Source organism: Dendropsophus ebraccatus, chromosome 6 (assembly GCF_027789765.1).
Source record: "Dendropsophus ebraccatus isolate aDenEbr1 chromosome 6, aDenEbr1.pat, whole genome shotgun sequence".
NCBI classification, from domain to species: Eukaryota; Metazoa; Chordata; class Amphibia; order Anura; family Hylidae; genus Dendropsophus; species Dendropsophus ebraccatus.
Genome location: NC_091459.1, coordinates 39,089,401 through 39,113,655, shown reverse-complemented (window position 1 = coordinate 39,113,655; position 24,255 = coordinate 39,089,401). Strand labels below are relative to the sequence as shown.

Here is a 24,255-nt window from a genome sequence, read left to right as displayed (position 1 = left end):
TTTGATCATTTTTAGCTGTATGGTCAAAGAAGGTATCAAACGTGCTTTAAGAGACAGCAAAGAGAAGATTACAGCTGGAAAAGAGCAGCAGCTACTATGCGGTATCACACAATGTTGTGTTAGAGGGTATTTGTTTAACATTCAGCCTGGTTTACTCTGGGATTTGTGCTCTTCTGGGTGCAACGGCATGAGGCAAAGATGGGGGGGTTATTGTATTATCTCATAGACAATTAACTTCTTCCAAATAAGCGCTGCTTGTGACAGCTTGACAAATCTCAGTGAACTATCCGCTGTGCAAACTAATCTTCCATGGCAAATTCAAGCAATTACCTATAGATTAGTCCACAATGATTCCTTTATCCTCAACACTGAGCTGACATAATAGAGATTAGCTGGAGCCATTTTATTTCTGTGTTAACACTTCATGTCCAGCAACCTTCAAACAGTATTCCCGCAGCTATCACAAAGCTGGAGCAAAAGTCATATTCAATTCTGTTACTAATATCATGACCGGAAATATAAAAAAAATAGATAAAAATTCATTTTATATATATATATATATATATATATATATATATATATATATATATATACTCAAAGAGTAGCTAAGGTTTAGATTACAATTTATTTTTTTTAAATGTACGAGAAACTGAAGGAGTGTGGACCCTTTCATCCCCCCCACCCTTATATTTTAACTCAATGACAAAGATTAATGAAAACTTAGGGGTGTCCGTACATAAAACAGTGTATGTCTACTAGTGTATGTCTTCCAGTTTGTGAAGCATGTGAATGTAAGCGCTTCCTTGAATTCTGTCTTAGGCGGCATTCACACATTCCATGCAAGGTCCATAAATTCAGATCATGCACTACAGTTAAAGGGGTTGTACACCCAAAAATTTTTTCTTTCAAATCAACTGCTGCCATAAAGTGCCAGAGATTTGTAATTTACTTCTATTAAAAAATCTCAAGCCTTCCAGTACTTATCAGCTGCTGTATGCCCAACAGGAAGTTGTATTATTTCCAGTCTGGAGAGCAGGAGAGGTTTTCTATGGGGATTTGCTGCTGCTCTGGACAGTTTCTGACATGGACAGAGGAGGCAACAGAGAGCACTGTGTCAGACAGGAAAGAAAACACCACTTCCTGCAGGACACACAGCAGCTGATAAGTACTGGAAGACTTAAGATTTTTTAATAGAAGTGGATTACAAATCTCTGGCACTTTATGGAACCAGTTGATTTGAAAGAAAAAAAATTTGGTGAACAACCCCTTTAAATGTCAATTCACCCCGGCCCTGTCAACCACTCTTCTAACCGGAGGCAGCATTATGCCGCTCTCTCCCCTTTAGTGTTGCAGCACACGAGTGACATTACTCCTCATGCATTTGCAGAGCTGGAAGGGAGAGGGAGAAGCCTGCCAGGAGCACCAATGCAGTCATGCAGCAGGTGAGTATGTATTTTTTTTCTATTCCATTTTTACGGTCAGGAAACACTGATGGTTTCCTGAAGCCTCCAGGAAGGCTTCCCGATCAGTGTTTCCTAACCATAAAAATGGCCACAGACATGGGAAGGGGGTGTTAAAGCAAAAGTTCCCTCAGGTACATCGCTTAAATTTATCTTTTATATGAATAAACTGGTGCGGGAATGACGATGCCCCGCTCCATTTTTTGAACAACGACCTGGTTTCCGCGCACAGCGCCGGTCTCTTCCCGTCTGAAGCACTGGAGGGAGGCCCCAGTGTGACAAAACCCCCTCCCCTCTGTGACGCGGCTCGATCAGAATGGAACTGGGCGCCGATTTAATTAAAAAAAAAGGACCACGGAACTAGTATCTCCGCACTGGCGCCGGTCTATTCATATAAAAAACTTAAAGCGATGTACCTCATAGTACATTTGCTTCACAAAGCAAAGAGTTTAGAAAGAATGTGCTGTTTTTAATAAAGAAGCTTACATGACTGTACCATTTTTCTTCCCTATGCATCTGATGACTTTTCCACAATCCCCCTTCCTGCATGTGAAGTGAAAACCAACTGCCAGTACTAATCAGACAGATCATGTGACTCAAATTGAACTGAGTATGAGCGTCCCAAAAAACTGGAAGCCTGGCGGGCCGTTACCAAGAGCAACAAGTTTTGAACAGCAAAACAGATTGACCACACTTATTTACTAAATTATTTCTCACACAGTTCACAATATTAACTTAGTTGTCCTTTTATATCAGCTAGCAGACATTAGGCATTTCTTATATCAACAAACTGTAGTCATCTGTTTTTTAGGTATATATGTTTATGCCAACAAATACTGCTGTCTTATACTTTGTACATTCCTTTTTCATGCTATCATTAAAGGGTTTATTCAGCTTTTAAAAATCAATATTTAACGGTACTATTTAATAGTAGTAATGGTGCAGGGTACTGGAGGACTGCCCTATTCAAATGGGACAAAGATGACCTGTCCCAAGTGAAGACCATCAATTTTCAAAAGCTGGACAACCCCTTTAACACTAATCTAACGCTAACAGACAAGTATGTCCTGATCACTGCTGAGCCATGTTCTCAAAATACATAAGGCTATTGGGAAATAAAAATTCTTTGCATTGCTATATAGAAACAGACCAGAACAGCAACCGGCTGACTCTGTTCTGAGTAGTTAACTTACACGAACCGAAATACATTGTGCAATACTAAGCTGGGGAAAAAATATATAAAAAAGGAGAATATTTTCTGTTGCTTGAGGTATAACTCTGACAACTCCCAGACTGTGAAGTCATCTCAAAGAAATACCAATACCATCTGGACCACCTTCCTATTGGAAAAAACTTGCCCTTGATCCAATTTAGTGGCTTTGAAGATGGCGGCCATGTTGCAGAGATAGCCTAAAGGGAGGCCCCCTCACCCATTTTTTGATGGGGTATTCAGACACATCATTTTTCCCTTTTGTTAACGGAAAAAAGGGTGTCCTGACATAAGAAATAAGAGGGTGTCCTGGGACTTTTTTTTTTTTTTTTAAAGATTGCATAAGGCTACATTCACACCCCATTATGACCGAATGCACATCTCTAAAATCAAATAAAGAAAGGCTTGTCTAGTGTTCTAAAAAGGTAATCCTAAAGCCTCCTCCACACATCAGTGGGTGGGTGCGTAATGCACTGTTTGTGACTGCACTTCTGAAGGGGCCTAAAGTCTATAGAGCCCAGACCACAAAACAGTCGGTATAAGTGTCGGTCTACTTTTTTGAGATCCGGCTTCCGTCCAAACATGGATCCATTTTCAAAACGGATGTGTGAAAAGAATGGTTATTGTTTTCTGTTCATAAATCAGGATCCTGATACTGATGTGTGGATGAGGCCTAAAAAATAGGGAATAAAGTTGCTTGCTGTTGGAACATCTATACATCCTTTAAATACTCCTCCAACTTACTCCATACATTGCTAAACTACGTAATCTGAAAGGAAGGAACTGTAAGATATACGTTAAGGAAATAAATTCAATTTAACACACTTGCCTGAAATAAAAAAAATTTCCACTGTTGCAGCTGTTCAGGCTATAGACAAGTCAAAAACAGCTGTCGTAAAATTCCTAATGAAAAAAAACATATACTGTGTATATATATATATATATATATATATATATATATATATATATATATACACAAAAGGTCTATATAACCTTTAACAAAAGAAGAAAACTATAGTATATCTACTAAAAGAAGTGCTTAAAGTCAAGGTGCTTTTTTTTTTTTGCAGAAAATGGAACACAAGGGCTTTAAGCCATATTCACATCCTGCTTTTATAAGAATACCAGAAAAGTGTATCCCAACATATACTTTGGTTAGGGCTGGGCAATTACTCAAATCAATTTGATTAGTTTGCCCTTAAAAGGGTATTCCCCCAGGAGCTAAAAAAAAAAAATTGCTCCCAAACCAAGCTGATCTTACTCACCAGGTCCCCTTGAGAATTTTGAGCCGTCTCCCGTCTTTCTAGCTGCTTCCATTCCATAGTTACAAGTTTTTTGAAAAAAGCTGAACTATATCCAACGTGGTGCCGGACAGAAAACTACATCTCCCATCATGCAATGCTTAGGCTTGATTGGTCCATGATGTAGCAGAGATGATATCCAAAAGATATAGCAGAGCTGAATGATTGAAATAGCAGAGCTGAATGAGTGAAATAGCAGAGCAGAACAGAGGTGAATGAGTAAAATAGCAGAGCTGAATGAGTGAACGAGCTAGTGAGTCACGGGGAGGTGGGGGTTGGTACCCGCGCTGCTGCTGGTTAGTCCGGGGGGGAGTAGATGGGGTGGGGCGCATCCCCATCGCTGGTGGTGATTCACAAAGGGGGGGTCCCGATGCTGGTCAGTCACGGGGGGGGGGGGGGGGGCGCTGCTGGTGAGTCATGGGGGCAATTGAGCTGCAGGGGGGGCAACAGTGTGGGGGTCACAGGTGAGCTAAGGGGCGGGGGGCGGCACAAAGGTGACCAGGGGGGAGGGAGTCGGGAGACACTGCAGCTGTCAGTGTCCTCCCTCACTTCAATGGGCAGGGTTAGAAGCCAGCCCACTGAAGAGATGGAGGACACGTGAAGCCGACTCGGACGGTGGGGGCCAGGAGCAGGGAGTGAGGTTGGACAGAGATTTGTTGATTCTATGCGTTTGGTGGGGGTGAATGTACCTAGATAACAGCAAAGCTGTGCAGAATCCATAATAAATCGATATTGGAAAGATGGGAAGCTATGGGTGGGCAACGTATTAATGCAGAAAAAAATTGGGGGGGGGGGGAATACCCCTTTAACTTGTAGATTGATTATTTTTTTTGAAAATCACAAATTCAAATAAAATTAAAAAAAAAAAGAAAGTCTGCTCTGACCTGCTGCAGGGGGAGTGGTGGCACTCAGGTGGCAACTTCCAGCTTGAACACGGAGTGTGTCCGGGCTCTGAGCTGCAATCTACTCCTTCTGGGGTCAGAGTGCCCCCTGCCCTGCTTTATGCAGCACTGCCATGTTCTAGGAGATCCCCGCCACCCACACACAAGAGATCCTCAAGGAGCAGCAGCCGGGCACTAAGGAGCCCTCGGGACAGGAGAGACCCAGAGTGTCATTACTGGAAAGCGTGTAAGGACCCGCCACTGGCTCCTGAATGTGAATACATGATATAACAGCAGAATAGCGATTGCAGCTCTAAAGGCCTGTGGTGTGTACAGAGATGTATCAGTATTAGCATCACACACACAAATGTCCATGTATATTACTACTATATCACTGCTACTCCCCTTATCTACTACCTCCCTCCTCCTCTACTATACTTCTGTAGTAGTTCTTCTATATTCAGGAGTCATCAAACTCCGGTCACAGTAATGGAGTAGACTTTGATCTATTAAAATCAATGGGTACATTACAGTAGGGTGGATGGTACAGAATACTTTTTGTATCCTCTAATAAGATGATTGCTGTCACCACATGATGGCCAAATACTGGAGTAAACCAAGGAAGTGCCTAAGGCATCAGCCTCTTTCCATCCTGCCTCTAGATCCCTAGGTCCAAAAGTTTCAGAAGACAGAGTTCTGATAAGATTCTTGTTGTTTCCCTCAGCTCTTCATTACAGCCCTTCCACCCTGCCTAGGTAGGCAATTTTGAAAAATATCTAAATTTGTGGTCAAAATTTGTCCGTATTTTCAATATAATAATGTGCTTCATTGAAGTCAATGGGAAAGTGGCCAGTAGTGCACACAGCATTTAGAATAACGGCCATAATTGATAACAACTATCCAAATAATAAACATTTTTATTATTTTATGAACAGACGTTTTTTTTCACCAGTTTACAAACAGTTTTATTTTCACTCAAAACTATTGATAAATCCAGCCCTCCGGTTAAAAAGAAAAAAAAAGGATTTAATCAATTTAAATAAATAGCTCACAGAATGGCCGGTGTAATGCTGCGTTTACACGGAACGATTATCGTGCGAATTTGCACGATAACGATAGAATTCGAACGATAATCGTACGTGTAAACGCAGCGAACGATCGAACGACGAGCGAGAAATCGTTCATTTTGATCTTACAACAGGTTCGAAAATTGTCGTTCATAAAAAATTCGCAGATTGTTCCGTGTAAACAGTCGTGCGAAATAGGCTTAAGCGATCGCAAAACGAATTTTCTGTACGATATATCGTTCCGTCTAAACGCTGATCGTTATAAAAAAAATTGTTACTTTGAAATCGTTAATCGTACGATCGGGCGAATTATCTGTGTAAACGCAGCATTAGTGAAGATCATCCCGGCTAGTACTGCAGTACCGGCCAGATGATCTTCATTTTTGTTGAATTCGGATGCAGGCACACCTGTTTGTGACCAAAACCCAATTCAACCCTGCACACAATGGAGAGTGCGGCCGTATCCGCACTTTCCATTGTGTGAACTGACATGTTCTGTGTGGCCACTATTCAATGAATAGCGGCCGCACAAATCTAACATGTCAGTTTTTCGTGTGGCCTGTTGTGTATATGCTCTGGCTGGGATTCCATTGCAAATTGCAACAACGTCCGTGATTTATGCAAAACATAGGTTGTGTGACCATGGCCTAAGTATGGTTAATGTTACCTATGCCTTTTTCACATGTCCATATGTTTTTGCAGAGTCCACAAAAAACGTACGCCACAGATCCACAATCCACAAAAAAAGGTCCTGTATATACGATCCATAAGCTGACAGTATATCACAGACTGAACTCTTCAACTCTAACTGAATTCCCAGAATAATTTTTTAATGATACCGGGAGATCCGAAGCAGCTAAACTTCTTTGCCGCTGGACTGTCACAGCTGCGTGAATACAGTAACATGGAGTTTTAACTGTTTATAAGTTCAAGAGTTCAGTACATAATATACAGTCAGTTTACGCACCGTATATCACGGACGTGTGCATGCCGCCTTAGAAAACAGTTAAAGTCCGGTGAAAATTTTTATTAAAGTATTGTATTTCCCCCTTAAAGTTATTCAAATCACCAATATACACTTATTACAGGAAATGTACATAAAGTGCTTTTTTTCACTGCACTTACTACTGCATCAAGGCTTCACTTCCTGGATAACATGGTGATGTCACTTCCTAGATAAAATGGTGATGTCACGACCCGACTACCAGAGCTGTGCGGGCTGTGGCTGCTGGAGAGGATGATGGCAGAGGGACACAGGGCACTGGAGGGACAGTAAGCATCCCTCTGCCATCATCCTCTCCAGCAGCCACAGCCCGCACAGCTCTGGGAGTCGGGTCGTGACGTCACCATTTTATCCAGGAAGTGAAGCCTTGATGCAGTAGTAAGTGCAGGGAAAAGAGCCCTTTATAAGTATTTCCCGTAATAAGTGTATATTGGTGATTTGTATATCTTTTGGTGGGCAATACAATACTTAATAATAAAAATTTTAGCCGGACTGCTCCTTTAAGGTGTCCCGTCTGTAGCACCCTTGTTTGCTCTTTTGATTTTGGGACCCAGTTCTTCAGCTTTTTATAATATAGGGATAAGACAGCACTTATATTGCAGTTAGAAGTCTCTCTTTGCAGTCAAAGAGAAAACAGACAGCCTGGGTCATCAACAGGAAGAACAGGCAAAGATTCAGCAAAGGCAGTAGAAAACAGAAGGGAGTTGCCAAATCAATGTCAGAAGCCAGCAGAACATCAGCAAGTTGGAATCATTGGGGGGAGGGGGATTCCGGCATGCCAGATCAATACAGAACACAGACAACATCAAATGTGTGTCTGTTTCTGAATAAGAAACCTATTACTAGCAATATAATGGTGCCAGATACATGCAAAGAACTGAGGGCTGCCGTGAGAACTACTGGTAATTGCTCCTAATCAGAGATAATTTACATATGATTCATGTAAATTATTAGCATGAGATTACTTGAAAGAAGTTTTAGCATTTCTTATCGGCCTGTTCCCATTTGTAATACTCGGGTGTGTCCTGTTGATCACAAGAATGTACTAAAAAAAAAAAAACACCTAAGTAATAAAACGAGGGGGAAAATGAGCCATGATGTACTATGAACTCTAAAGTAACTAGCTGCAAAGAAAAGATTTCAAACATTTTTGTTCTGGTTGAGAAATAAAGACAGATGTGCAGAAAATCCTTGTGCGTGCTATAAGATTTGTGCATTTTTTTTCAAATAATGACATCAGATGGGAAGGATGCCAATATCTACAATCCTGCAATCCCCGGATTCCATATCAGGACTGCCTTGCTTCTAGGAAAAAAATCGGCCTTGTTTCAGTAATTAAAACATGCCGTCTTAGCTCTACGCACAACTTTATGCTTTTTAAGTCGAATTATTGAGGAAAAGGACTAAATACTGGACCCAAATTTATACAAGTGAGGCCTGCACTGTGTAAGCTACTTATGTTTTGATTGTGTATGTCTGGACGAGCTTCCTTCCTATAGAGCAGGCCCGATGTTTACACCCACTCTCTTCTGACTGATAACCTCTGGGAGGAAAAGTATAGGTAGAGACAGGAAATTCTAGAGATATATACAGTGAAAACCTCAAACCACGAGAGAACATCCTAAAACCATTTTTTTTATTATCAATCCTTTATTTTGATTTGCACAATAAAATTTAACATAAAATACAGAAAAGAAGAGACATGAAATATATTGGCGTATGATACCCATTAATATGATGGTGGACAGGGAAAAATTAAACAATGTATACATATACTCAGTAATACAATGGCATTGTAATAGTTTTTCAAAGGTTTTTGACCGGATATGCCAGCCGGGTTTGATACTGCAAAGTTAAATCATATGTCATGAATAGTCACACAACGTTTTTTCAGCTTTGTTAAAATGACATCCGTTATTTTGAGTCTAAAATAACGGACGTTATTTAGCAGCCTGTACATTATTCTAGTTTGGGTTACTAATGGGACTTTGGATGCGGCTTAATTGAAAAGTCCTTTGAATTTAATAGCAAAAAAGGAGAAAGAACGGTGACAAAAGAAATACTAATAAAAAACATCCGGTGTTTGCAAAAGACGTCTGAAAATAATAATCACGTTCATTATTTTGATGTCCGTGGCAAAAGCGGCCGTAATTCAACACACTGTGTGCAATGGATGTCCATCTTCTCATTGACTCCAATGCATTGCCATTGTAGTCAGTTAAATCGCGGCAAAAACAGACGTTTTTTAAAATATGAAATCAGCCGCCTTTTCAATATTTTTGATGTTGTGTGAACATTAGCCTTAGCAACAATATGTCTGTCCAGACATTGTAATGGGTATCTATCTGTGGTACAAATAAAGACATAAAAACAGTGCTTGTTAGGGCCCTATTAAACACCCAAATATTTTCAAAAAATAAAATGCGTTTTGCATATTTTTAACTCGAGCACCCTCCTGATCGAGCATCAATCACCACGTTGCTTGATCGAGCACCATGCTCGAACACACTAAAAATGACATAAAAAGACATCATGCATTATGAAAATGATAATATCATTTGGTTATTTGGTTTACTTGGTTGCAGGGCACTTTACATCTAAAAAGGGACAGCTTTTCTCCATATGCTGTACTAGGACAAAGGTAGTAGCTAAAGCAGAGATCCAGTACACAATGTCTACTGTCATCTGTACAGTACACAGTTGACCATTCATTTAAATGAGTACCATGTGATACTAACCCTGGAGAATCCCTGATCATATGGGGGCAGCCATGCCCCCCCCCCCCCCTTCCTTACAGTGTCACATGAATGACGTATCTGATGTCACTGCAGCAGTCCTAGTGGGGAACACCAGAGTGTCAGCAGATTTCAGCTAGCACTACATTCTGACGTGCAACACAAAGATCACAGTGTTGCATGTAATGTCTCACATTGCGACACAGAGAGACTGAAACACGACGGTTGTATTTTTTATTGCACCCAACTTTGCCACCACTGACCTCAATGCAAGTCACAATCTGCCAGTTGAATTGAAAACTATTTTTTTTTCTTTCGGCATACCCCTTTAAATCCAGAGTACATCAGTTCAACCAAAGTGACATAGATCTGACCCCGTGCGCACAAGATACAACCAATCTTGATATAATAAAGAAGAAGAATTTTGCTTGACCTGTTGCGTGGACCATAGTTTTTTTCTTCAAGCCATTAACTTATGAGTGTTTACTTTTTCTATGTTTCTATTACTTTCTTGAAGTTTTTGATAAGAACAACATTAACCTTAAATGAACCGATGCAGCCCCCTGCCAGACTTCCTATTGACTGCTTCTGTCCTCAGCAAACAGTACAGTAAATCAGTTTTAACATAATAACACGGTCAATTTAAATAAACTTCCATAAATCTGCCTTTAACTAAATGACTAACCGTGCCACATATTGCAGCGAGTGGTTTCTTTTATTTTGAGGATGATGTAATAACCATACGGAACATTCTTCCCTGACGCTGAATGAATGGTAGCTCTCAGCTGCTTTCTTCTTAAATGTAAATGCTTACAGCCTGCAAAGCTGTGACCACTTTTATAAATCTGGTAGGAAACTCTTGATCCAAGATTGTACGTTAGACTCTCAGCGAGAAAAATGGAAAATACATTACCATAATTAAAAAAAACTAAAGAAATGCATGCGCTCTACTAAATGCCAGTTATAACACACGTCCACCGAAAACCTAAACATTACTCCTAATTTAAACCTAATTTAAGCCTGTTTTAAAGGGAATGTATCACATACTTTTTTTTTTCTTTAATGCATTTCTATTTCCTGTTTGTAATTTTTTTATTTAATTAGTTGCACATTATTATGCGGCCTGACATCTTGCCTGAGCCGTTTTAAGCAGCTTTTAGTGACATGCTTTACAGCAAGCCTCATGAACAACAGACAAGACCAATGCCATTGAGATGAATGCAAAACATTAGCATAGTCTGTGATCTATGAAGAGGGAGCTACTATTGTCTTATACTAGTGCTATTGATCTACTGGTGTCACCTGTCACTGTAATTCTGTACAGATCACTTTACAGCAGCCTCCTCTTATAACTACAGACACAACAGGAAGTCTCAAACTAGGCTACATTTACATGTTCAGTAGCTTTTTAAAGACCATATATGATGTCTGCAATTGTCCAAAATTTTCGTCCACAATCCGCAAAAAAATTGTCCGTAATGCATCCCTAATCTGTATTTTTGCAGATCAGCAAAAAAGGGGAAGGTGATAGCTTAATAAGTGGCAATTGTTTCAAATAATTTGTTTTTTACAGATTTGCAGATATTATATTTCTTCAGTAAAAATTACAAATCCGCAGAAATAATGGACGCTCCCATAGACAATCTGTCCCATGAGACAATCTGTGCTGCAATTAGCTTGTCAGTAATTTTGGCAGATAGTGAATCTGTAAATATACGGACAGTGAGAACAGCCCAAATGAAATCAATGGGCCCTGAATTTGTCCATAATTGTGGATCGGCTATTACTGAGAAAACTACGGAAGATAGGCCTCATTCACACGTCTGAAAAATTTGTCCATAATTGCGGATGCACAAATCCGGACAAATTTGTATCCCATTGGCTTTTATGTGCCTATTTACCCATCTGCAAATTTTGCAGATACGTGATCCAGACAAACCTATACAAGTCTAAGGGATCCATATGTTTTGCGGATGTTACTGCAATTTTTGCTAGTGTAATCCTTTGAAGCATTCCTCCTTTTATACAAGTACTTTCTACTTACGGATAAGACAGAAGTACTGACAATACAGATGATAATACGGTTGCACTGTAGAATAATTTTTCCAGATTGCAGAAACAAAATCATGAACTCAAAATATGGTCTGCAAAAATATACTGACGTGTAGCCTTTAGTTTTAGTGGTAAGAATAAAAGATTTCAGGATTTTTTTATAATATAGATGGTAAAATGGAAAAACGTAATTGAAAGCGAATGTACCATCGAGTACAAAGTTTTTTTTTCCTTAGCCGCTCAGCGCCGGCCTGGGGATCCCCGTGGCACGGCCCTTTTTTTTAAACGCTGCCCAGTTCCCGCACTCTGTGCCTGTCTTTTCCCAAGCACCGTCCTGGCTCAAAGCACTGTGGGCACGCTACTGCACCCCAGTTTGACCATATCCTCTACCCTCTGTGATACGACTCCATTGATTCTAATGGAGCCACGTCACAGAGAAGAGGGGGTTTCGTCACACACTGGGGGCGGCAAGCCTGCCCCCAGTGCTCCGGGCTGATGCTCGTGAAAAGACTGATGCCAAGCGTGGAAAGTGGGTGGCATTTCAAAAAAAGGATTGTGCCACTAGGTCCCCCGTGCTGAACGGCTAAGGTAAAAAAAAAAAAAAGAAATGTACCTAATGGTACATTCACTTTAAGAAATAGGTCATTTTCTGCTAAGAAATTCCCTTTAACTGATCTTGTGTCTGCATGTGATAATAATGTAAAGACAAAGTCATTTCTGTATTTCTTCCAAGGTAATGGCTCTATAAGGCAGAATTTACGACTCCTGGACCTATGATGGTATAACTTTGAAGGGGCGGTTTGGGGGGGAGGTTAACTGCACTCAAAATGCTTAACTAGAAAAGTTTGAGAGGTGTTGCCAAACTGCACAATAATACAGAGTACTGTAGTAGGTTTCCCTAATAAATCAGAAGTGACAGCTGTAGTGCAGTAGATTTTCTGAACACATTTCTAATGGTGTATGAAAGGCAAGCCCTACAATACTTTACAAATGTCAGACTTGCCTTTTCTAAATTTGCTGCACACCTCAATTACATGAAAGTTCTTTCTAAACAACAAATTCTAGGGATTTAGAACCATTTCTAGCCAAACAAAATGGAAACGAGTGATAGTTGTCAGTTCTTCTACTCTATAACGTCACCTTCACTGCCTTTACAATACAACTAGAAGCAATCTGTGCTGTGCTATTTTGACTCCTAGGCCATTTGTGCTGGAAGTATTTATGGCTAAAGGGCTGAACACATGCCTGAGAGGCCTGGAGAGAAGCAAGCTGATCAATAAAGCCAAGGAATAGGAAGACACTGCTGGCATTCCACAAAACTAAAGAGTCAAGCTGGAGCTATGTATTCGCACTTATCCCAAGAGGGGGTTACTGCATCTCCCTGCTGAGTGCTCAATACTAATGCTAACAGAGCCAAAGCATATGGTAATAGCTGCACAAATCCTGGCACTGCTAGTATGTAAACAAGGCAGAAACATTTCTGCAGCCAAATCGTACTGGCTTTCATTCCAGAAAATGCTAAGAGGGTGCACCATATCACAAAATACTATAGATAGAGAGATTTATGGATTTGAAATAGATAGATAGATGGATGGATGGATGGATGGGATAGATAGATAGATAGATAGATAGATAGATAGATAGATAGATAGATAGATAGATAGATAGATAGAACTTGTATACGGATAGCAGCAGGCACTTCAGGTAGTAAGGGGTGCCAGCAGATCCAAGTCTGATGCAAGGACTGTATTCATATAGGCAAAGGAAAATCCACAGCACTCCTAAGTTCGTGGAAAAAAACCTGGCGTTTTATTTTATAAGTGTTCGATCAAATACAGCAATCGCGAGAGGTGACGTTTCGGCTTGAAAATAGTGGCAGACGGCGGCCGAAACGTCGTGTCTCACCATCGCTGTATTTGATAGAACATTTATGAAATAAAACACCAGCTTGAAGTTTTTTCACCAACTTGGAAGTGCTGTGGATTTTCCTTTGCCTAGACAGATACTAGAGATGAGTGAACCGGGTTCGGTTTTCAGTCGATCCGAACCCGAATGATCGGCATTTGATTAGCGGTGACTGCTGAACTTGGATAAAGCTCTAAGGTTGTCTGGAAAACATGGATACAGCCAATGACTATATCCATGATTTCCACATAGCCTTAGTGCTTTATGCAAGTTCAGCAGCCACCGCTAATCAAATGCCGAAAGTTCGGGTTCGGATGGACTCGAGCATGCTCCAGGTTCGCTCATCTCTAATAGATACCAGAAAGTTGTGTTGTGCCATATGTAGCACACCATATCCATAAAGATGTTACTATGTTATTAGTGAGCTGGGTGTATGATGGTGTTCTTTATTATTACAGGTTACTATAAATCAAGGACTGCCATCAGTGCCAGTCTTACTGCCACCCCAGCTGATGTAGAAGTGGTGACTGTAGCACAAAGCAGATGTGATGTCAGAGTAAGAACAAAGAGCAGAGGAACTTCTGCCCCCCCTGCCCAGCCCCAGGTGTGGCGCCCCTAGCGGCCGCACACCAGCCGCACTCACCTGTCTTGAACATGAGCTGGGGATCATTGTCGCTGCCAAACTCCTTCACCAGGACCACGAAGATGATCCCGCATGCGTTCTGGATGCCAAACACGGAGCCATTGCACCACATGGCAGCCAGCATGACAACCCAGCCCCAGCCTCCCTCCGGGGGAGTAAACTCCGAGCTGTGCCCTGTGCCGGTGGTGGCCTCAGGGGCTTCCAGCTTCTTGTCCTCATCTCCCGGGCCGGCGCTCCACTCCCCGTTCTCTTTCTTCTCCTCCACGTTTAGAGGGGAGCTCTCGTCTGGTGCTGAGCTCTGTTCTTCTGCCGGGACATAACTAGGCGACTCCTCGGTGCCCACTTCTTCTTGACCATGGGCTGTGTCGTCTGTCATCTCTGCTATAGTGCAAGAGACTGAAGACAAGTACCGGCCACAACAGGAAGAGCAGTCCTGTGCTGTCTCCTGTCATACACGGAGAGCAGGAGAGCGGGTGCAGTCACTTATCAGCTACTTACAGGGAGATAAGAAGAACTTGTAGTAAAGGGCTTATTCTATGACTCCACTCACAGTGCACGCATGTGCTAATGGGCCCCTGTGACTTGTGCTCTCCTGCCCCCCGCCTGTTATGGTCACCTCGGACACAGCTACTGCCTGTTCTTTAGATCCAGGTCCCATGTTTTTTAAGGGTAAACCTCTGGAAGGGGCGTGGTTACCGACAGGGGCGTGTCCCGTAAACCCCGCCCACACTCACTACGCGGGAGGGGAGCTTATATGTGGCAGGAGCAGCTGTCCAGAAGCGTGCGTGTGAGGAAAGAGGAAATGTCATATAAAGCTGCTTTCTCTGCACAATGGCTGTCTGTCATATAATCCATTCACTGATAGCGCTCATCCTCATGTCCTGCAGGGGCACAGGAAGTTTACCTCAAGTTTTTACCTCATGATTGTAAACTTATGTGTAAAGGAGTCAGGATTTATAACATTGTGTTATGGTGCATTTACATGGAAGGTTTATCCTTCAAATATCACGGTAACGATCGCATTTGAGCGATAATCGGCTCGTGGAAACACAGCGAACGATCAAGCGAGAAATCGTTCATCGTGATCTTTCAACACGTTCTCAAATCGGCGTTGGTCGTTCGCTAAAAATTCGCAGATCGCTTCGTGTAAGCAGTCTTTTCAAAGATTCACCCTATTTGTAAAATGGGCTTAAGCGATCTTAAAAACAATCGCAATAACGATTTTTCTAACGATTTATTCGTTTAAATGCTGATTCAACCAAATCATTGCTCCAAAATTGTTAAACTATGGATTGGGCGAATTATTGCTTTGTGTAAACGGACCATAAGGGTCTTTTTTTTCCCCTCAATGTACTGAGGAAAAAACCTGGAAGGACTGCAATGCCAGGTCAATGCCTGGAGAGGACAGAGCAAGCTCTTAGGGGATGTATGGAATATTAAACTGATGAGAAACACTTGATCTTAGACAAAAGGCAGCGAAGTCATGTATAAAGCCACTATTACACGGGGCTAAGGGTGGTATTCCAGGGGCCGACCTGGGCCTGATCAACTATGTAAACGAGCGCCGATCTGCTAGAGCGCCGATCCTGGAACCGCTCCCGGGCCGGAGATATCCCCATTGGAAGCTGCAGAGATGAGTCCGATGCCCATTGAGAATGACAGCTCCATTTATTCTCTATGGGCATCGGACTCATCTCTGCTGATTAGCATACAGCACGCGCTCAGATTCGGGCACCGATATCTCCGTCCCGGGACCGGTTCCAGGAGTGGGACTTGCAGGAAAAGGTAAGTATCCGGGGCTGCACGAGGGGTCGGGCAGGCGCTGCACCCGCTTCCCAGGTGATAGATTCCCTTTAAGATTGTTCAGAACCTCAGTGCTGACACCAATTCAAATAATTTGTTATAGCCAACCAATCTGTCCCATTGCAGGTGATAGGCTCCATAGCCTTGTAATAGAGCTCACTGCTCACAATAAGTCAACCAGCTTGGGAGTGAAGTCCGTTGCCGCCGATGGGCTATAATACATGATTAGAGGTGGTGTCAGCACCATGGCCTGACCGATTTAAAATTCTTGACATCTGTGCAACATGTCAAGAGTAATGGTGCTTTTACACGGAACGATTATCTTTCGAATTTTCCCGATAATGATCACATTTGAACGATAATCGGCTCGTGTAAACACATCAAACGACGAGCGTTCATTTTGATCTTTCAACAAGTTCTCAAATCGTCATTGGTCGTTCGCAAAAAATTCGCAGATCGCTTCGTGTAAACAGTCTTTCAGTGATTTACCCTATGTGTGAGATGGGCTTAAGCGATCTTAAAACAATTGCAATAACGATTTTTTCAAACAATTTATCGTTCTGTCTAAACGCTGATCGTTATAAAAAACACATTGTTATTTCAAAATCGTTAAACGATCGATTGGGCGAATTATCGTTCCGTGTAGAAGGACCATTATGCTTTAATTCAGCTAATGCCTTTCTAGGGCCAAAGGGCTAATGCTAGTTTCAGCAATGAAATGATTGTGATTGTCTTGTGCGTACATAGATACCAAGTCTGCCTGATAAGTCATGTGACAGAAGAATTTCCTTAGATAATATAGAAAGTCATGTGCAAAAACATGCCAGCAGCTACGACCCCCAACTACCAGCCAAAGATGCAGCAAGATGTCCTATTATAAGCATCATTGTGACATCATGTGACAATGTCAGGATAGTGCAAGAATGTCACCTGATTATACAAAATATAGCTTTTTTATCCATGAGCTCCTATTTCCCCAAATTTTAATTATTTAGGATTTTTTAAAATTTCCAAATTCAAAAGGTTTTATTGAGAGTGTACATATGGTGGTAAATACTTTCGATCAATGTCGATTACGTCATTCTCTATGGGCATCGGACTCATCTCTGGGAGCGCGCGCACGGCTTCGGACGGAGATATCTCGGCGGCGGGAGCGGGTCCAGGATGTGGTGAGTATATGGGTCTGCACCGGGGGGTCGGCTGGGCTCTGTCCCGGCACGGGGGGGTGACAGGTCTCCTTTAAAACATATACACTGCAATTCACATGTATGTCTGCAACCTGTTAAAATGAGATGTCACGGTATACATGTTGCCCTTTTGAGCCCCAGAAAATACTTGTATATGTTTGGGGAATATTGTATAATATACATGAATATGTATGGTACAGCTGTGTTCTAATTTATTAGTTTGGAGAATTTGACATGCAATGACATAAAATATGTTTATATTAATGTATTTACATTTTTTATTTGGAAAAAGGGGGGGGGCACTTGAATTTTTAAGCGGAGGGATTTTTTATTTTTTTTCTAAAAACATTTTTTAGCTAGTCAGCACCCAGCAATTATAGCAATTAAGCTGGATTGAGACAGCTGATTGGTACCCCGCATTTATAATAATAATAATGCTTTTATTTGTATAGCGCACACAGATTCCGCAGCACTTTACGTTTTTGCATTTATATCACGGGGCGTGCTGATTGGACCCACCTCACACCAATGACAGCTGTCAAAACTGTTTAGATGCTGTGATCGCTATTGATAATGGTATCTAAACAGCTAAATGATTTGCAAAGGAATGGTCCCTGAGAAAGCTTATTCCCATTAGGTGCTGCCTGCAGGTAGCAGATTTTATTGTCCTCTGATTGAGATTTGGTCCATGGCCGTAAAGCTTTCATGAGATCTGAAAGGTGAGTGATGTAAAAGGACATAAATCCATGCAACACATCCATTGCAATCCAATTGCTCCAGATGGAATACAGCTTGCTTACTGGTCCCACCAATTGAAGGTATAGTACACTTGTTCTAAGCCAATGCTTGATGCCTTAAAGATTAGTAGTTAAAGGGGTAGTGCGGCGGTAAAGAATTATTCACAGAATAACACACATTACAAAGTTATACAACTTTGTAATGTGTGTTATGTCTGTGAATGGCCCCCTTCCCCGTGTCCCACCACCCCCACCCGTGTACCCGGAAGTGTGGTGCGCTATACATTACCTGTCACGTGCCGACCCCCGTCTCCGATCTTCAGTCAGTGACGTCTTCTTTGGCCGGCCGGCGAACAGCTCCGACTGTTCCGAATGCCGGCCGCCTTCTGCAGCGTCATCCGATGCTCAGCCGCGATTGGCTAAGCATAACTGTGCTCAGCCAGTCGCGGCTGAGCACAGTTATGACGCGGCGGAGGGGGGACAGCAGCAGGGATTTGGCCGTGCGTCCGAAGATGACGTTTGGCACAAAATGGCGAACGGCCCTCGACACGGATCAGGTAATGTATAATGCACCACACACTTCCGGGTATACGGGCGGGGGTGGTGGGACACAGGAAGGGGGCGACTCACAGACATAACATACATTACAAAGTTGTATAACTTTGTAATGTGTGTTATAATGTGAATAATTTTTTAGTGCCGCACTACCCCTTTAAGCAAAAAAAAAAAAACTCTTTCAAATCAGTGTCAGAAAGTGCCAGAAATTTGTAATTTACTTCTATTAAAAAATCTTGTCTTCCAGTACTTATCAGCTACAGTATGTCCTACAGGAAGTGGTGTATTTTTTCCAGTCTGGAGAGCAGAAGTTTTCTGGAGATTTTCCATTGCTCTGGACAGTTCCTATCACATACAGAGGTGGCAGCAGAGAGATTTGTCAGAATACACAATTTCCTGCAGGACAAACAGCAGCTGATAAGTACTTGAAGTTAATAGAAGTAAATTACAAATTTCTGGCACTTAATGGCACCAGTTTATTTTAAAGAAACATTTTCTCAGAATTGTCCCTTAAAAGGAAAACTAAAAGCAGATTAGAAGAATCTAACCTGCTGCTATGTTTCTATAGTACAGGGGTTGCTGATTACTAATCTACCTTCATTATGTCAATTCAAGGCATAATTTTTGGGCAATCACACCTTTTATTTATTTGCTCATTAGGGTGTTTGATGCACTGGGGGTGATACTTTACCCCTCAGTGTACAGATCTGCTTGCCCATTGCCTTTTTATGAATATATATTTTCGGGAACACATAATTAGCATATCAATGAAAATAATTTCCGACAGGGATTAGTAGCTCCTCAGTATCCCTTCCAAAAAAAAGAGTTAACAGTAAATGTTTCGGGATACTTGTCCATCATGCGTATAGAGCAAGGCGTTGGCTTCCCAGCAGAGAGGCCTTTGTTGTGGCTGGGGTTATTGTGTTTTATCGAGGAGACCATCAATTGCATAGCCATACAGGCCATGCAGTACTCCCTATATGCAGTGTGCAAAGTAGTTCTGCTCCAGAAGGATAACAGCTTGCTTCTCTTTGCCACCTATTGTAAAGGCCCTTTTACACAGAAAGATTATCTGACAGATTATCTGCCAAAGATTTGAAGCCAAAACCAGGAACAGACTATAAACAGAGATCAGGTCATACAGCCTGGGATTTCTCCTCTTTTCAATTCCAGTCCTGGCTTTGGCTTCAAATCTTTGGCAGATAATCTGTCAGATAATCTTTCTGTGTAAAAGGGCTCTAAGTAGCTTTCTGCATGGAGTTTCCATGTAGCTCCCCTAAGCATGTCCATCTGTAGATTGTATATAACTACCAGGGTGTACGATGTGTCTTTTGGCTTTGTTTTTAGTTGTTGCTCAAACTGATGGTCCTTTTACACGGAACGATTGATCGTTCGTTTTTGCACGATAACGGTCGAATTCGAACGATAATCGTACGTTTAAACGCAGCGAACGATCAAACGACGAGCGATAAATCGTTCATTTTGATCTTTCAACATGTTCTCAAATCATCGTTGATCGTTCGCAAAAAATTCGCAGATCGTTCAGTGTAAACAGTCTTTCAACGATTTCACCTATGTGTGAGATAGGCTTAAGCGATCGCAAAACGATCGCATAGCGAATTTTCCGTACGATGTATCGTTCCGTCTAAACGCTGATCGTTATAAAAAAAACATTGTTCATTCAAAATCGTTAATCGTGCGATCGAGCGAAATATCGCTCCGTGTAAAAGTACCATGAGTCCAGGGGATCAATATATAATTAGTGTAATAATAAATAGCCAGAGACATGAGACATGAATATTCTGTTGCCATATTGCTTCCCATTTCTGTCCCAGTCTGTTAATATATGCTGTCACTTAATCTAAAATGAATTATAAGTGAGAATGAATTTTGTAAGCTTTTAATCCATTCTGGCGTACGATATTGGAATGCAGAGATTCCACATCCATAGTGGTTTTGGATTTCTGGTTTGTGTGTGTTGATGACCATGTATTAACTAGAGATGAGCGCAACTCAATCATGTTCGTGTCCGATTGTTCAGTATTTGAATACCGGTGGCTAAAGAAGTTGTATGCAACCCTAGGGAGTCCAGGAAAACGTGGATACAACTGATAACAGACCTAGACAAGATAACATTTCTACATTTCTTGAAGCGACTCTGTAACCACAATCTGCCCCCCCCCCAACCACTTTTACCTTTAAATAGCTGCTTTTATTCCAAGTGCTGTCCTGGGGTCCGTTCGGCAGGTGACGCAGTAATTGTCCTAAGAGAACAACTTTTAACCCATAGCTGCACCAGGACGTTACTGAGTATAAGTGTTTGTTTTTTGTGTTATATACTATATGGAAGGGGGAGCACATAGCAGGGGGTCTATATAAACTTGGGGAAGCACACAGCGGGGGTCTATATAAATGGGGGGGAGCGCACAGGGGGTATATAAAAATGGGGGGACCTCACAGGGGGTCTATATACTTACGGGAGAGCACAGGGGGTCTATATACTTATGGGAGAGCACAGGGGGTCTATATAAATGGGGGAGCACTCAGGGGGGTCTGTATAACGGAGGGAGCATACAGGGGGTCTATATAAATGGGGAAAAGCGCACAGGGGGTCTATATAAACGGGGGAGCACACGGGGGCTATATAACGGGGGGGAGCACACAGCGTCTAAATAAAAGGGGGGAACATACAGGGGGGGCTATAGACTACTGGGGGAGCGCACAGGGGGGCTATATACAAGTGGAGGAGCACACGGGGCTATATACTAGTGGGGGAGCACACAGGGGGTATATACAACTGGGGGGAGCACACAGGGGGTATATACAATTGGGGGCAGCACACAGGGGGTCTATATAGTATACTGGGGGAGCACACAGGGGGGCTATGTATAACTGGGACAGCACACAGGGGGTCTATATATAACTGGGGGAGCACACAGGGGGGTCTATATACTACTGGGGCAGCACACAAGGGGTATATACTACTGGGGGCAGCACACAGGGGTCTATATATAACTGGGGGAGCACACAGGGGTCTATATACTACTAGGGACAGCACACAAGGAGTATATAATACTGGGGGATGCACACAAGTGGTATATACTACTGGCGGCAGCGTACAAGGGGTATATACTACAGCGGTCTGACAGAGGTGCCTATATAACTTACTACTATACTGGGGCACAGAACATACCTAATTATTAAGTGGTGGTTCAGAGACACCTTAAATCTGTGGGGGCACAGAGGGGTTTAACTACTATAGAGGGGTACAGGGCACCTAACTACTGTATGTGTTGGAGCCTAAAATATTTCTCTGACAGATTCTTGAGAGAGGATTCACAGCCGGGAGAAGACTTCAAGGTGGCCCATGCTGAATGGAGAGAGAAAAAGACGTAAAAAACGCTGATCAGAGAAGACGCCCCCTGTGAGTAACTGGATGTATCTGCACTCTGTTATAGGCTTGTAGTGATAGTGGTCATAGTGTGGCCGTATTATGTAATGGCATCATTGGTGATATCTTTCTGTTTTGTTCAGAGCAGTTTTGAGGCAATATGTAATCTCTGTATGGTGGTAGGAGGGTTATAAGAGGACTACTGGTGGTAGTGGGGGGGGGGGGCTGGACATGACTTCGCTTGGGGCCCCAGAAATGCCAAGATCTGTCCTGGGTCCGTTCGGCAGGTGATGCAGTTATTGTCCTAAAAAAATACTTTCAAACTTGCAGCCCTGTGTGAAATTGGCGTGGCCTAGAGTGTCTGTGCATTAGGCTTGCACTGCCTCTCCATCCCTCCTCCCCACCCTCTGCACCATGAGGAATTCCCCTGGGAAGGTTTTTTTCTATTCATCGCTTGTCTGAAAACTGTACAGGTGCCTTAACAGTCCAACACATGTGCAATGTTCTTACAAGTGATGAATAGGAGAATACCTGTCTGGGGCATTCCTAATGATGAGAAGGGCAGGGAGGAGGTACGGAGGGCTAGTGCAAGTCTAATGCACAGACACTCTAGGCCACGTCGATTTAACACAGGGCTGCAAGTTTAAAAGTTGTATTTTAGGACAATAACTGCATCACCTGCCGAGCAGACATTAGGACAGATCTTGGATTAAAAGCAGCTATAAGAAGGTACAAGCGGTTTGGGCGGTCAGATTGTGGATACAGAGTCGCTTTGAAGGGGAACTCTGGTTAACCCTTAGAGGACCGGGCCAATTTCAATTTTTGCGTTTTCTTTTTTCCCTCCTTGTGCTTAAAAGGCCATAGCGCTTGCATTTTTTCACCTAGAAACCCACATAAGCCCTTATTTTTTGCACCACTAATTGTACTTTGCAATGACAGGCTGAATTCAGCCTAAAAAAAAATTCAATGTGTGGTGAAATTTCTTTTACTTGGGGGTTTTTCGTTTTTACGCCGCTCACCCTGGGGTAAAACTGACTTGTTATATATGTTCCTCGTTACGATTACAACGATATGTAACATGTATAACTTTTATTGTATCTGATGGCCTGTAAAAAATTCAAACCATTGTTAACAAATATATGTTCCTTAAAATTACAATTTTTCTGGATTTGATACGACCAAAAATGCGCAATTTTGCACACTGGAATTTTTTTACGCTTACGCCATTTACCGTGCGAGATCAGGAATATGATAATATGATGATTAATATGATGATTAATAGTTCGGGCGATTACGCACGCGGCGATACCAAACATGTTTGTTTGTTTATTTATTTATTTATTATTACTTATAACATGGGAAAAGGGGGGTGATTCAAACTTTTATTAGGGGAGGGGGCTTTTTATAAAAAACAACACTTTTTTTTTTTTTTTTTACTTTTACACTTATACTAGAAGCCCCCCCTGGGGGACTTCTAGTACAAGCACTTTGATCTCTCATTAAGATCTATCCTGTATACTAATACAGGATAGATCGATGAGGATGCGTGGATCGCTCAGGAGCGATCCACCTCACTAGACACCAGGGATGGCTGCGTTCAAGTAATCGGATGCAGCTGTCAACTTTGACAGCTGCATCTGATTACTTTAATAGCCGCAGCCCCGGGTTACATGCCGCACCCGGGACCGCGGCAGTTCAGAGCGGCCCCGCTCTGAACACATGTAGCGGGCCTACGGGTTAAGAAAGGTTTAACCCTGTTCAATCTATCCATAATTTTTTTGTTTATAATATGCTTCTATTACATGAATTTGGCTTTTTGTCTGCAGCACATCCTGACTTACATCCTGAAGCTATTGAAATTCCTCACTTCCTGGTCCATGCTGTCTAGACTCCCCTTCCTCTCCCTTCTGAGACAGAGGTCACATGATCTCTGTCTCTTCTATTGCCAGGAAAACTGTAACGCCTCATCTGTAATCCCGCCCCCCACTGACTTCACACTGTGATCATCTGGTCAAGCCCAGTGAAGCAACAGCCTCTCCTGAGCAGTATAGGGGAAAGAAGTCACTGTTATTTCATCTCTGCCTCTTTCTCTAATTTATCTATATAGATAAATAGATAATCAGAAAGATAGATATATACCATGCAAAGCAGAAGAAGATTGAGACAGTGGTAGACAGATACTACAACACAGGGGTGGGTACCGGTGGTTGGTTCTGAGGTGGGATATCTAGTTTCCTGGCCACTTTCTTTCAGAGACAACTCGACTCTTGTCTCCAGCTCAGGTGAGGTTTGCAATTAAAGGGGTTCTCCAGCGCTACAAAAACA

At 42.2% G+C, this 24,255-nt stretch overlaps 1 protein-coding gene across 1 annotated transcript in view; it reads right to left on the bottom strand.

Annotated features, from left to right (window-relative positions):
• SLC16A10 (solute carrier family 16 member 10) overlaps window positions 1-14,919 on the bottom strand; it is a 67,654-nt gene extending 52,735 nt beyond the window's left edge. Inside the window, exon 1 of the mRNA XM_069974845.1 lies at window positions 14,258-14,919. Within this exon, the coding sequence (XP_069830946.1) occupies window positions 14,258-14,633 (376 nt within the window). The 5' untranslated portion in view covers window positions 14,634-14,919. The remainder of the gene's footprint in view (window positions 1-14,257) is intronic.
• Between the last annotated feature and the right edge of the window lie 9,336 nt (window positions 14,920-24,255).